This window comes from Lepus europaeus, chromosome 6 (genome assembly GCF_033115175.1).
Source record: "Lepus europaeus isolate LE1 chromosome 6, mLepTim1.pri, whole genome shotgun sequence".
Classification (NCBI taxonomy): Eukaryota; Metazoa; Chordata; class Mammalia; order Lagomorpha; family Leporidae; genus Lepus; species Lepus europaeus.
The window spans coordinates 118,683,873-118,700,007 of NC_084832.1; the positions used below are offsets into that span (position 1 = coordinate 118,683,873).

Here is a 16,135-nt window from a genome sequence, read left to right on the forward strand (position 1 = left end):
GAAGTGCCGGCATCCCATATGGGTGCCGGTTCTAGTCCTGGCTGCTCTTCTTCCAATCCAGCTCTCTGCTTTAGCCTGGGAAAGCAGTGGAAGATGGCCCAAGTCCTTGGGTCCCTACACCCGTGTGGGAGACCCAGAAGAAGCTCCTGGCTCCTGGTTTCAGATCAGCACAGCTCCGGTCATTGCGGCCATCTGGGGAGTGAACCAGCGGATGGAAGACCTATATCTCTCTATCTCTACTTCTCTTTGTAACTGTCTTTCAAATAAATAAAATAAATCTTTAAAAAAAAAAAAGAAAGAAAGAAAAATTAAAAGGAGATTTGGAGCCAGCATTTTGATGCAGCAGGTTATGCCACTGCCTGTGAGGCCAGCTTCCCAAATAAGCACCGGTTCAAGTCCCAGATGCTCTACTTCTGATCCTGCTCCCTGCTACTGCATCTGGGAAAGCAGAGGAAAACACCTCGAAGTGCTTGGGTCCCCACCACCAAGGTGGGAGACCCAGATGGAGCTCCGCGCCCCTGGCTTTGGCCTGCCCTGCACCAGCTGCTACAGCCATCTGCTGAGTGAACCAGAAGATGGAAGACCTCTCTTTCTCTGTGTTGCCCGTCCCTTTGGCTTTTTGATTCTACCTTTCAAATAAGCAACTAAATCTTTTAAAAACTTAACATAGGGATGAGTTTTAAATGAAGCTGCCTGAACCTTACACCCCTGCTTTCTGGTTTCGTTCTTTCCCACCCCACCCCGTCACCACCCCTTTACCTCCACGCGTCACCTCACAGCCAGGTAAGTCTTCTCCCCCCTGTCTCCTTCCCTCCCTCGTGTTTGTTTTTGTAAGATATTCTGGGTATTTTAAGTGAACTCAAGCTCCTGGTTTCAAGGCTAGCTGGTGTCTCTACAAAGAGCAGCCGCAGCTATCACGAAAGACACGCTTTGTGGACATCTGCTGAAAATAATTACATACGAATCTTTGAAGAATCAGTTTTGAACTGGAAGAGATCATGAAGATCCCATTCAGACTAATCAAATTATTTCATAAAGGAAGACACTACTTTTTGGCAGATTATTTGTATTTATTTTCTTCCTTTCCCACCCATCTAATAATATTTTAAAAACGCTTCTGCTCCACCTCCCAGCTCCATCTCCTTTCTCCTCTTTAACAGCAACTCTGCTGCCAGAGAAAGCATTTCAAGGCAGATCACAAAGGGTCCCTGGCAGGCAGAAGCGTTAAGCTAAGAAGCAGCTGGTTCTCTGTCTCTGCCTGGATGTCTACTCCTCTCTCTCCCTTCTTCAAGTGGTCCAGCACAACAGGCACCCCTGGACACACATCTGTCCAATGTGAGGGTCACTGCTGCTCTTCTTATCTCTGCCTCTACCCAGGGCTGGAGCCAGAGGGCTATGAATCACCCCGTGCACTTCCAATCCCCTTAAAGCAGGACATTCTTTTCAAGCTGTTGTGTTGCCTGCATCTTATTCTCTAAGGCCAAAGCCACTTCATCTCCACTCCTGGATTCTCCCAGGAAAGGAAATCCTACCAGTAAACGCAATTCTCCACTGATGTTCCCAGTGATTTCCCGTCTCCAACATGGTCATGTCTACGTCGGCAGAGTGGATGACCCGGTTACTGGCTGGGCTCAGGCTCACATTTCACCACTGAGCTATGGAAACTCCCAAGACTTCGGAGTTGTGAAAAAGTGAAATGCGAGATAATAAAATAAGCAACTAGTCAGCGCTGGTCTTCTGGTAGTTTTCTATAATATACTGCCTTTTCCAGTGATGGTGAATTCCAAGATGAGATTAACTGAGCAAAAACTACAGTGGTATCCTAGACGTCCCAGCTACGCCCAAAGTTTCCTTGATAGTAAAAATTTCATTATTGCATACTGAAAGTTTAGGTCTGAACCCCAATCTTACCCAAACAATAAATACAGACAAGTAAAATGATATTAACAAGATAATGACAAGAAGACCTCAAAAGGCCCATGGAAACATGCAATTAAAAGTTAAGTTTAGGTGCCAGCGCTGTGGCGCAGTAGGTTAATCTTCCGCCTGCAGTGCCGGCATCCCATATGGGTGCCGGTTTGAGTCCCGGCTGCTCCACTTCTAATCCAGCTCTCTGCTCTAGCCTGGGAAAACAGAGGAAGATTGTCCAAGTGCTTGGGGCACTGCATCCACATGGGAGACCCGGAGGAAGCTCCTGGCTCCTGGCTTCAGATCGGCTCATCTCCATCCATTGCAGCTACCTGGGAAGTGAACCAGCGGATGGAAGACCTTTCTCTCTATCTCTCCCTCTCTACCTCTCAAATAAATAAATAAAAGGTAGATTCATTTTACCATAATCTTTGGTGTCAAAGATTATGAAATCCATACACAGTTTTTTTTCATAGTACACATTTTCCATGAACTTTGTGAAAACCCCTCATAAATAATGAATCAGATCCGAACCAGGCTGTGTCAACTGCCCTACGCCAACCACATTGTGTCCAAATGGACATGATGCCTTCTCCCACAATTCAGGGTAGACAACCACCATGTTGCTCTTGAGAAGAATGCAGAACTGGAATTCACATTTGTCTCCAGCTGTTTAAATGACTCTCTGGAGGAGTCAAACACCCCCACCCTGTTGTAAAAAAACAGCGACCTTGATGATTAGCAGTATAAATCTTCGTGTTGTGTGTCCTTTGGCAAGGCTGAAAAGCAAACGTATAATTTAAAAAATGAAATGTTTGCAAGAAATATAGAAAATGTGCCTGGTTTCAGCTGTTGTGCAGACTTGCTTTTAACTTCCATAAATGACAAAGAAGAGCACTGCTTGGCATAACCCTTCTACCCCGAAGATCAATTACACTGAATGGTGCCTGTGCATTTTAAATCACAGAGAGCAAATGACGGGTATTAGGCAAAGCAAATTGACTCAACAACATAGCCTGCTGGGAGTGAATACATTTGTTTGAAAACAGTATTTCTTTTCCTGAGTGAGTACATAGGTAGCCAGGGAAAGGTATCGGATTGATAGTTGCTAAGATTAGAATCTTCCAGTTCGCTCCAGTGCATGCCAGAGCAGTGCCGGCCCCTGTGTGTCCAAGTGGGTGCTCCTCAACCATTTTCTGCAGGGACCACCTTGAGGGCACAGAAGTAGAAGCTGCTTCTGAGCCTACAGCTTCTGCTGAGGTGAGCATGCCAGCGACAGCCCACTGTGACGCTGGGAGTGAGGCTCAGATGCCAATGAGCTCTAGGATGAAGACAGCTAAGGCCACTGACCCACAGGTGGGCTGCACTGGGACCTTCTGCAATTATTCCCTCCTGGCCAGCCACCCCAGTCTCAAATGCTAATCGCTGACATCCGACCCTCCAGGATTTCCCAGAAAAACAAACGAAGGCTGAGTGTGCACACCCTGATGATGACTGGCGCCACCAGGGCTGGCACGAAATGGGACTGCAGGGTCTGAGAGCCTGACCCATCAGAAGGCAACTCTTCCCCTGCTTCCCTGTGTCTGACCTGCAGGTGCAACCCCAGCAGAGAGGAGTCGGGTCAGGGAGACAGTAAGTGAGGGTCTCCTTCTTCGGCACAAAACGTCCCAGCCGCACTAGCAGCCTGGAAAACAGGATTCCATCCTCACAGGAACTGGTTTATCTAGCAATAATGTTTATAAAATGACTTTGTACTTTTAAAAAAATGTGCTCTGCAAATGACTACGAACAGAAAATAAATTTTCTTTAAAATAGGAAAACACAAACCAAATCACTGGCTGGCAAAAGTGCCAAGAAGATGAGACGCTGCAGCTCATGACGTGGCAACACTGCTCGACACGGCTACTGGTTGTTCTTTCAATAACAGTTCTTGCTTCCTGCCAGGTACTTTCCATAATCCGGGATTTCCTCTGGCACTGACCCCTGTCTCACGCTTGTACCACAAGATTTTTTCCATGCCTGACAATCCTGTGTCCACATTCGGAGATTTCAGAAGTATGCTCCCTCGTGCTTCTTCTGTTCAGAACTGAGAGTCTACGGAAATTTTGGCTAGGAATTTAGAATCTCATAGAACCCAGCTATAACAACACACCTTTTGGTATAGACAATTCTTTCAGCTTAACATGTCACCTTGTCACAATAGATCCTTTTCCTACCTGGTTAATTATTTACCTTTTTTGTTCTAGAAATTTTTCAAATATATGGGAGGAGTTGCAAGAATGATAGGAAGAATCGCCATCTACCCTCAGCGCAGAGTGATTAGCTGCACGGATTATGTTACCATGGCATTCTCACTCCCTCGGCCAGTCATTCTCTCTCTCTACACACACACACACACACACACAGAGAGTTGAGTCAGGAAGGAGACAGAGAGCCCTTTCCTGCAGTTTTTCAGAGTTAGTTTCAGATAGCACAAACTGTCAACCCTCAAATCCCGAGCACATATTTCCTAAAAATAAACCCAGCACAACTTAAAAATTCAGGAATTGAAACTGATTCAGTATTACAGTCTATATCCACATGCAAATGATCTCAACGGTGTCTGTCTCCTGACTCTGGATCCACGCACACATTACATCCGGCTGCCACATCCTTTTCATGTCGCTTTATCTGGAACAGTTTCCTGGCCTTCCTCTTTTGTGACACTGACATCTCTACCTACATAAATGTTCTGTTTTCCATCCAGCAGCCAAAGTGATGGGGATCACATCCATCTCTCGTAGGAACCCTCCAAACACGGCCCAGCAGAACACCACTCTGCCCTTCCCGCTCCCCGTCACTCAGCAGGCTGGTCTGCTGCCTTATTTCCCATCACAGCGCTGCCTACTGTTACAGTACAACACACTCATTTCTTATCTGACTCTTCCTCCAAGAGTGAAAGGAGGAATTCTGTCTACACTTTAGGACCAGGAACTCAGTGTACCTTGCTCAATGCTTATTCCCACTGACTGCAACAATGTCTAGCAGACAGCAAGTGCTCAGCGGATACTTGCTGAATACATTAATTACGGTTCTCATATAGCTCAAAGAATGACTATGGTGCACAGAAGGGAAAGGAGCTCACTAGAAAATGCATGTGGCAAATATGGATAGGACAGGGGAAAGCATAAATAACACATCAGCACTTTTTCAGAAGGGAAAAAAGCTCTTTTCTTTAGTGGAAGACCCTGAAAGCAGACTGCAAGCACTGACCCAGAAATTCAGATGGAAGGAGACACGTGGCCTAGCAGTTAAGAAGCCACGTAAGACACCCACATCCCACTCCACCTGCAGCTCCTGACTCCTGCTTTCTGCGAATGCAGACCCTGGGGAGGCAGTGGTGCTGCATCAAGGCATACTACAAACAGCCTGGGACTGGTACAGAAACAGATGGATAGACCAATGGAACAGAACAGAAATGCCGGAAACCATACCAAGCATCTACAACCAACTTATATTCGACCAAGGAGCTAAAACCTATCCCTAGAGCAAGGATCGTTTCTTCAACAAATAGTGCTGGGAAAACTGGATGTCCACATGCAGGAGTATGAAGCAGGACCCCAACCTTACACCTTACAAAAATCCATTCAAAACAAATTAAAGACCTAAATCTATGACCTGATATCATCAAATTACTAGAGAACAAAAGGGAAACCCCGCAAGACACTAGCACAGGCAGAGTTCTTAGAAAAGACCCCTAAGAAGTGGGATACACAGCAGACTCATAGGATGGCAGATGTCCTAAACAACACTCTGGCCTCAGAATCAGACCTCAAGGCATTCAGATCTGGCTGAAGAGCCCCTGAGAGTACAGCAGGCATGGAAAGCCAAGATATCATGGAAAAAAAAAAAAAAAGACCTAAATGAATGATCTCTGTGAGTGAGATCCCAGTGGAAAGAACGGGGCCATCAAAGAAGGAGGTACCCTTCTCCGAAGGGAGGAGAGAACCTCCACTTTGACTATGACCCTATCGGAATAAGATCAAAGTCAGCGAACTCTAAAGGCTTCCATAGCCCTGGCAACTCATGACTAGAGCCTAGGGAGATTACTGACGCCATGAACAGGAGTGTCAAATTGTTAAGTCAGCAACAGGAGTCACTGTGTACTTACACCCCATGTGGGATCTGTCCCTAATGTGTCGTCTAAAGCCAAGTGATGCTATGACTGGTACTGAAACAGTATTTTTATACTTTGCGTTTCTGTGTGGGTGCAGACTGATGAGGTCTTTGCTAATTATATACTGAAGTGATCTTCTGTATATAAAGAGAATTGGAAATGAAAAAAAAAAAAAAAACAACCTGGTGTTAAAATGGAAATGGCATAGAAAATTAATTAATTTGAAAAAAAAATTATGTAGGATCTCTGTCTTTAATGTGCTGTACATTGCTATTTAATGCTATAATTAGTAATCCAATGGTAGTTTTTTCACTTGATGTTGCTATATGGGCAAAATGTTGAAATCTTTACCTAATATATACTAAACTGATCTTCTGTATACAAAGAGAATTGAAAATGAATCTTTACATGAATGGAAGGGGAAAGGGAGCGGGAAAGGGGAGGGTTGCGGGCGGGAGGGAAGTTATGGGAGGGGGGAAGCCATTGTAACCCATAAGCTATACTTTGGAAATTTATATTCATTAAATAAAAGTTTAATAAATAAAAAAAAAAGAAAAGACCCCTAAGGCACAGGCAATCAAAGCCAAAATCAACAAAAGGGATTACATCAAATTGAGAAGCTTCTGTACAGCAAAAGAAACACTCAGGAAACTGAACAGGCAACCGACAGAATGGGAGAAATTATTCACAAACTATACAACTGATAAAGGATTAATAACCAGAATACATAAAGAGATCAAGAAACTCCACAACAACAACAACAACAAAAATCCAGTTAAGAGATGGCCCAAGGACTTAAACAGACATTTTTCAAAAGAAGAAATTCAAATGGCCAACAGACACATGGAAAATAGCTCAGGATCACTAGCCATCAGCGAAATGTAAATCAAAATCACAGTGAGGTTTCACTTCACCCCAGTCAGAATGGCTTTCATCCAGAAATCAACAAACAACAAATGCTGGTGAGAATGGGGGAAAAAGGTACCCTAATCCATTGTTGGTAGGAATATAAACTGGTAAAACCACTATGGAAATCAGTTTGAAGATAACTCAGAAATCTTAATATAGACCTGCCATATGACCCAGCCATCCCACTCTTGGGAACTGACCTAAGGGAAATGAAATCAACATATGAAAGAATTATCTGCACCCCCATGTTTATTGCAGCTCAATTCACAATAGCTAAGACATGGAATCAACCTAAATGTCCATCAACTGGAAACTAGATAAAGAAATTATGGGATATGTACTCTATGGAATAATATACAGCAGTAAAAAAATAAAATAAAATCCAGTCATTTGCAACAAAATGGATGAAAGTGGAAAACATCATACTTAGTGAAAAATGCCAGACCCAAGGGACAAAATATCATATGTTCTCCCTGATCTGTGACAACTAACAGAGCACCAAAAGGAAATCTGTAGAAGTGAAACTGACACTTAGAGAAGCACTGACTTTGAACAGCCCTGATCTTGACTGTGGAGGAACAGTTTTTTGTTTGTTTTTATCTTAATGGAGAATGGGACTGGGAATGGAAGAGGGAGGAGGAAGTGGGGTGGGAGTGAGGGTGGTAGAGCGGGTATGATGGAAAGAATCACTATATACCTGAAGTTGTACTTATAAAATTTGTACTCATTAAATAAATAGTTTCTTTGGAGAAAAGAAAAAAGAAGAAAGCATCATAAGAGGTAGCACCTTGAATATGAACACTGCAAGTATTCAATGCCCCAGAATTCAAGGAGTCTTCTTGTTAGGTAGGAAGTCAGAAATGAGCTTATGTGTGTGTGACAAAGGCCTAAGGAATGGACATCTACAGCGTTCCAGCATCCGCATCTCAAAGTCATCCCGATAACCCTCCAGGTGCAGCCCAGTATCTGCACTTCAAACGTCCTGCCAGGATCCTGAGGATCTTCCAGGGGGTCCTGCCCCTTCTACCTGATACCATCCTTCCTCTAAGGTGGGGCAACGCCAGCCAGGCTTCCCCTGTCTTACAACTTCAGGGGAAAACTCAGAAAGGAATTTTTCGTATTTACATCCAACAAGTCCTTTGTTCAGGAGGAGGAGGAGAAGGTGAGGGGGAGGGAAGGCAAGACCCATCCCCTTAAAAGCCCCAACCTAGGGACAGCGCCATGGCTCACTTGGTTAATCCTCCACCTGTGGCACTGGCATCCCATATGGGTACCAGGTTCTAGTCCCAGTTGCTCCTCTTCCAGTCCAGCTCTCTGCTGTGGCCAGGGAGGGCAGTGGAGGATGGCCCAAGTGCTTGGGCCCCTGCACCTGCATGGAAGACCAGAAGGAAGCACCTGGCTCCTGGTTTCAGACTGATGCAGAGCCAGCCGTAGCGGCCATTTGGGGAGTGAACCAATGGAAGGAAGACCTTTCTCTCTGTCTCTCTCTCTCACTGTCTATAACTCTATCTGTCAAATGAAAAAAAAAAAAAAAAAAGCCCCAACCTAAAAGAAAACTGCGCACTCTCTCCCAGGTCCTGTCTGGAGAAGTGCCCATCCATTCTTACGGATGTCCCTACCCTAATAAACCTTGCTAGTTTGCTTTCCGCTACTCTCTGTCTCATGCCTGAATCCTTTCTGGAGCAAAGACAAGGACCCTTTGCTTCTCCGGTAACATTCTCACTGAGAGATTTAGGCAGCACAGTCAGCACAGACTCCTGCACGTCCCTGCTCTGGGATTTGTCACTGCTGCTCTCTGCTTTCCAGTTGTTCACAGACTTTTACTTCATACATTGTTCACAGACTTCTTTTAGGAAACTTTATTGAGTACAGAAGATAGAAGAGGGGCAGAGATAGGGATACGGTGGGGTAAGCAGCTCCCTGTGATGTCCGCATCCCATAGCAGGGTACCACTTTGAGTCCCAGCTGCTCCACTCAGATGCAGCTCCCTTCTAATGCACCTAGTAAAGCAGTGGAAAATGGCCCTAGTACGTGATTCCCTGCCACCCATGTGGGAGACCCAGATGGAGTTCTAGACGCCCGGTTCCAGCCAAGACCAGCCCCAGCCATTGTGGTCATTTGGGGAGTGAACAGAAGATTGATTTCTCCCTTTCTCTCTCTCTCTGTGACTCTGTCTTTCAAATAAACAGATGTATCTTAGGAAAAAGACAAACAGAAGAGTAAAGAACATTTATATATCCTTTCCTTTTTCTTTGTTTGCTTTCAGAGTTGCTTCCCCAAACCTGTATCACTCTACATATAGAAAATGAGACTATCTCATCAGTTCATAGAAAATGTTCACTATTTTTTAATTCCATATTTCTACAAACTTCTTGAAGTGCTGTCATAGTTTTATTATGCTCTGTCTTAGAGATAACCAAAGTGGACAATTTAACCATGCAGATTCAAGCCATCATCTACCTTGGGAATGTTTGTTTTGGTTATAATTCTAAAAACCTATTCTTTTCCATTGCTATACTTTCTTCTTCAGGGCCTCCAATTATTCCTATGATGGCTTTTCTTTGCCCTTCTTCTCTCTGATCCACATTATTGTTTATGTTATTGTCACTCCCTTCATTGTTTTCCTGCCTTTCTTCAACGCCTTTTATTACATTTGAATTCAAATCTATTGTCCCTTTGAAACCTTACAATTTTGTCTATATTTCCAAAAATAAATTAATGAAGTCTAACATTTTATCCTGTTTCTTTCCTGACTTCAATCAACTTTCATTTCCTTTCTTCCATTTTTTTGCTCCTTTTCTGACCTTAACTTTTGAATTTGTGGTACAAGGTAGTTTTCATAGTGCCTTTTTACAAAGACACTGTAACACCACCATTTCATTTCACAGTTGCTTTTGAGTGGATTTCCCATCAGCTGGAATGTTTGGATTATTCCTTTCTCTTTCAGGTAAACCAAGGCTCATAACATCTATGCACCCCCTAGACAGGAATGACAATATGGCTGATCCACATGATCACTAGTTGGAGAGCTCCCTCTCCTGTCAGGGCTGCAAAGTGCAGTTTTGCTGCAATTTGGCTTTGGGTGGGCAGCAAGGGAGGAGTGACATTAGTATGCATGATTTCCAAGTATTCTTTGCACGAAAACAAACTTACTGTTTAATTCTGTTTTCCATGAAGCATTTGAGGTTCTTTCAGCAATCCTTTAATTGTTTGGCTTTCTGTTATCTCACATTTCTACATTTCCCCATCTTTTTTTCTTTTTGCTTCACTAACAGGATTTGCAATGACACTCCAACCCCCTAACTTTTAACTATGTTCAATCCTAGAAGCACAATTTTTCCACAACTTCCTCTTGAGTCCTTTCCTCTTTAGTTAGTGCTCTTAACTACCTGGACATTTTCTCAGGGTTTGCACACTGGAGATACATTCTCCTTTTCAGAGCATCATGTCCACACAATCCGTCTCTTCCTTCCATACAAAGGCTTGCAGGGGGGCTCATGGGGCAGCTCTCCTGAAAACTGGCGTTCACTCTTCTACTTACAGTAACTGAAGCCTGTGCTGTCCTCTGGCTCTGGCTGTGCTGAGGGGCAGGGATTTATCAGGCTTACCTTGCTTCACATTGACTGCTATGGCTTTCTGGAAGATTTAGACTGCAGCAGTCAGTTGCTTTCAGCTTACCTGCAAGTTCCTCATTTACACTGCCTAATCATGTATTTATTCCTTAGATCTGAAACTAGATTTCCTATTATGAAAATTATATTGGATACTTTTGTACTCCACCCACATCCCCTCTTCATGGTTGCAGCATGGATTCCTACAGCCGCTGTGTTACATTAGGAATGACTTCTGGCCAAAGCCTTCTGAATATCACACAGCACTCCATGATGGAACCAGAAGCTGGAGGCTGGATGACACAAGGACACAAAGCTTCGAGTCCCCTTGCCCTCTGAAGTGCTATCCAGGCCCCCGAGATCACTACGGCATCAGCTGGGGTCTCAGTTGTAGCTGCGCTGCTGATGGGCTTCTCTGCCCCATCCTACCTCCCTCGCCTCCTTACCATGGACACCTGAGTGCAGTCCCCGCAGTAAACCATCTGAAAGCAATTCTCTAGCTCCGGGTGTTTTCAGGCACACCAACCTAAGATAATCATCCCATTTTCAAAAGGGTCTACTGAGTCAAGAGACAGACAGTGTCACGAGCCTGCTAAACACACTGTTTGCCTTCGCTTACTCCCCACCAGGAAACCAAGGACGACACTGTTACTATCATCTTCACATCTCAGATGGGATGAGAAAATCCCAGAGAAGGTAAGTGTGCTGCCTAAGTTACAAAGAGGCTGACGCAGGATTTGAACACAGGTTGCTCTGACTCAAAAGCACAGTCCCAGGTCCACTTCACTGGCTCCACACCAGCTCTGCGTTCCTGCTCTCTAGAATGACCGGAGCAGCCCTCCTTTCCTTGCTCCTTCCTGTGCCCTGCTATGAAGCAGAGCCAGCACAGTACCCGTTCCAAGACGATCCCGACATTGAGATGTCTCCATTTTTCCAACCGCGTAAGTCTTGACTAGTGGACAGGCAGAACCCTAGTCACAAAAGGTGGAATTTGACTTTGTGAATTTGTCTTTCAAAACTTTTGCACTGACAAGCATGTTCATTAATTCAGTTTATTATCTATCACTGTAGGATTAGTTTCTATATGTATGAGCAGGTACATGCTAATAGCTTTACCACTCAAGTTTTTTCTTTTACTTCCAAGTAAAAACAAAAAAAGTAACATGTCCAAAGTTTCTTACCTCCATCTTGAAATTTGCTTAATCTTTCAAAATACGATGACATAGGGGCCTGCACAATATCAAGGATGGCCAGAAGCGTTCTTGTGAGCCTTAATAACTCACTGAAACTATAAAATCCAAAGTATATGAGATTCCGAGCCAAGTGGACCACCTTCATAAGAAAAGAAAAAAAGAAAAAAAAAGAGGGGGTGAAAAAGAAAAGAAACCATTGGGGACTTAATACACGTTGGCTTGTTTTGTTATCTAAATTAATTCAAGTATTTTCAAGCAGCCTAATTATTTAACATCTAGGAATTAAAATATCTGCAAAATCTTCCACTTCCACTTCCATTTATTCAAGCCTAGAATTAATTCTAAATAAGATGCTGGGTGCTTTAAGGTGATTAAAGAAGTTTACATTTGAATTATTTACCTGTTAATTATATTAACTCACTGAAGTCATTAGGATACCTGTTCATTGATAGTTGTATTAATTACTTTAGTGATTAGATACGTTGTCTGTAAAATTTGCCCAGAAATACACACTCCCTATGCAATCTGTGGTCTCGTGGATAACAAAGGACAAGGGGCAGCCCCCAAATGTACAGTGCCCTCCCGCACTGCACCAGGGTGGCCTGTGTGACCAGCACAACATGGCACCAGTGGTGGCATGTCACCTCCAAGATTGGCTTACGCGATGACTTGCTCTAGGGAAAGCCAGCTGCTGCTTCATGAAGTCAGGAAGCCTCCAGGTAGGCACACAAGGGGAGACGCTGCCAGGCTGGGCCAGCAGCCGGCAGGGAGTTGTGGTCACCTACACCTACAAGGGCGCGGTGGGAAGTTAGAAGATCCAGATGGCAGCAACTGCAGTCAACAACTACCTCATGAGACAACACAGCCAGAGCCACCTCTCAAGCTAAGCCTGGGTTACCAGCCCGTAGAAACTGAGAGAAAATAAACTTTTTTTTTTTTTTTTTTAATTTTTTTGACAGGCAGAGTGGATAGTGAGAGAGAGACAGAGAGAAAGGTCTTCCTTTTTGCCGTTGGTTCACCCTCCAATGGCTGCTGTGGCCAGCACATCGCGCTGATCCAAAGCCAGGAGCCAGGTGCTTCTCCTGGTCTCCCATGCAGGTGCAGGGCCCAAGTACTTGGGCCATCCTCCTCTGCCTTCCCGGGCCATAGCAGAGAGCTGGCCTGGAAGAGGGGCAACTGGGACAGAATCCGGCGCCCTGACCGGGACTAGAACCCAGTGTGCTGGCGCCGCTAGGCGGAGGATTAGCCTGTTAAGCCACAGCACCAGCCAAGATAATAAACTTTTGTTGCTTTAGGCTGCTAAGCTTTGGAGTACTTTGTTATAAACAATAGGTAGCTAATATACAAAATAAAAAGTAACAGCATCCTCTCTAGAGTTAGCATTATGTCCCCAAAATTTGATTATGGAACTATTTCAATTCAGTTCATTGAGACTAAAAACATCAAATCCATTAAAAATGGGCTGGCACTGTGGTGCAGAGGGTTAAAGCCCTGGCCTGAAGCACCGCATCCCATATGGGTGCTGGTTCTAGTCCCAGCTGCTCCTCTTCCAATCCAGCTCTCTGCTATGGCCTGGGAAGGCAGTAGAAGATGGCCCAAGTCCTTGGGCCCCTGCACCTGCGTGGGAGACCCAGAAGAAGCTCCTGGCTCCTGGCTTCAGATTGGTGCAGCTCTGGCCACTGCAGCCAACTGGGGAGTGAACCAGCAGATGGAAGACCTCTCTCTCTCTCTCTCTCTGCCTCTCCTTTCTCTGTGTTACTCCAACTCTCAAATAAATAAATAAACCTTTAAAAAAAAATCCATGAAAATGAAAAAATAATAATAATCCAAACATAAAGTATGCAAACAGTAATTAATACCTAATTAAAATATTTTATTGCACATAGAGGTTAATCAAAGCACTGAATTGAAGGCAAAGAGAATCATACTTGCATGAACTAATCAGACAATGACCAAAGCACCCTGAATACCGCAGGGAAATGTCTTGGATGCTCAATGTACCCAATTTTTGACAGGGAAATTTTAATTGCTTCACAAATGACTGTTTAAAAGCGGTACCTCAAATGTCAGTTTGTTTTTTTCTTTATCTCCAAAAGGAAAGGGCTGATTGACAACTTCTTTCAAGTATTCTTCAACAAATTCCATTGTCAGCGCAAATTTCCTCTTCATATCATTTCTGGAAGAATCTGTTATAGAATCGTACCTGGGAAAAACAGAAAGAAGATAAAGCAAGTTAAACAGATTGTACTCATTTAAAAACAGGAACACATACAAGAGGGATTCAAAAAGTTCGTGGAAAACATATGCTGTGAAAGAAATTGCATGGATTTTTCACAGCAAAATGTTTGAAAGACCTTTGTACATATTTTAACTTCTGGCTTCACAATCTTGGATATACTAATTGCCCATCCCAGATGTTGTGTCCTCATTTATAAGACAGAGCCTATTGTGAATGAATTACTTTGAGTGTACTTCAAAAAAGTCTGTGCAAAAATTTTTGAAATCTATGCCCAGTTGTTTCACTATACACACTTACCATGAACTTCCTGAAGAAAGTATTTAATAAGACATTTATTTGAGAGGTAGAGCCAGACACATAAAGATAGAGACAGCTACTATTTCCTGTTCTGTTCCCCAAATGGCCATAAAGGTCTGTGGCTGGGCTAAAGCCAAAGCTGGGATCCACGAACTTAATCAGGTCCCGCAAGTAGCAGAAACCCAACGACTTGGGCCCATCACTGTAGCTTCCCAGGGTCTTTACTGGCAGGAAGCTGGAGTCAGGAGCCAGAGCTGGGTATCAAACCCAGGCACTCTGACATCGGATGCAGGCATCTTAACCAGCATCTTAACCTCTAGGCAAAATGCCCACCCATGCAAACCTCTAAGTCATAGACTCCCGCGACACAAGCATTTCACAGATATTTACTGGTATTAATAACCTCATTTTTGTTTATTAGCTTCCAGAGAGATGCTTCTATTGTCACTTAAAATGGTCATTTTATCTTAAAAAAGGAGCATCTTATTTGCATTTTGGAAGATAAGCGATCTTAGAACATACAAATCCCTTCCTATCATTTCATTTCAAAATCAGAGATGCTGGATTTTGAGTTCAACTGCTGAATTTACTATCTGGGGAAAGCTGTCTGCACGTACTCGTGAATGGTGATCTTGGTGGGGATTTCTGTCCAGAGCCTGGCATAGCGAACAGGCACCACAGACTCCTGGGGGTCCCGGTCCACGTGCATATGCAGCATGAGGCGACAGAAAGATGCACGGAGGTCGAAGGGCAGGCTCTCGTCTGACACACACCGCAGGATCAAGTCTACAGACAGCTGTGTAGAAATCTGGTTGATGGCCAGATACTGGCGATCCAAGCACATCCTTGCAAAGAGGTTTAGCTGATATCTTGAAAACATCAAGCAAATGACATTATTTGTCTTATCTTTTTTTTCTCTTATTTATTTTTTATTTTTTTAACAGGCAGAGTGGACAGTGAGAGAGAGAGAGACAGAGAAAAAGGTCTTCCTTTTCCATTGGTTCACCCTCCAATGGCCACTGCGGCCGGCGTGCTAGGGCCGGCGTACCGCGCTGATCCGAAGCCAGGAGCCAGGTGCTTCTCCTGGTCTCCCATGCAGGTGCAGGGCCCAAGGACCTGGGCCATCCTCCACTGCACTCCCGGGCCACAGCAGAGAGCTGGACTGGAAGAGGGGCAACCGGGACAGAATCTGGCGCCTCGACCGGGACTAGAACCCGGTGTGCCAGCACCGCAGGTGGAGGATTAGCCTATTGAGCTACAGTGGCGCCGGCTATTTGTCTTTTTTTTTTTTTTTTTTTTTTTTTTTTTGGACAGGCAGAATGGATAGTGAGAGAGAGACAGAGAGAAAGGTCTTCCTTTTTGCCGTTGGTTCACCCTCCAATGGCCGCTGTGGCCGGCACATCGCGCTGATCCGAAGCCAGGAGCCAGGCACTTCTCCTGGTCTCCCATGCGGGTGCAGGGCCCAAGCACTTGGGCCATCCTCCACTGCCTTCCCGGGCCATAGCAGAGAGCTGGACTGGAAGAGGGGCAACCGGGACAGAATCTGGCGCCCCAACCGGGACTAGAACCCGATGTGCCGGCACCGCAGGCGGAGGATTAGCCTATTGAGCTACCTCGGTGCCAGCTATTTGTCTTATCTTGATAGAGTCATTAAACATCACAAGCACCAATCATTTATGACACCTGGTGACACTCCAGTTTCCAAGTGTTCACGATACTGGACTCAGACTCTTTGGGTGGCAGGTTAAGTGATCAAATGACAACATAGACATGAAACTGCCTCTACTCTCTTTCAGTTACAATTTCTCTTGTTTGTTCCAAC

At 44.5% G+C, this 16,135-nt stretch overlaps 1 protein-coding gene across 1 annotated transcript in view; it reads right to left on the reverse strand.

Annotated features, from left to right (window-relative positions):
• The window catches only part of ITPR2 (inositol 1,4,5-trisphosphate receptor type 2), a 525,149-nt gene that overhangs the window by 328,069 nt on the left and 180,945 nt on the right, over positions 1-16,135 (reverse strand). The window contains exons 19-21 of the mRNA XM_062194964.1: positions 14,931-15,182; positions 13,836-13,980; positions 11,766-11,916 (exon numbers count right to left, since the gene is read on the reverse strand). Coding sequence (XP_062050948.1) covers positions 11,766-11,916; positions 13,836-13,980; positions 14,931-15,182 — 548 coding nt within the window. The remainder of the gene's footprint in view (positions 1-11,765; positions 11,917-13,835; positions 13,981-14,930; positions 15,183-16,135) is intronic.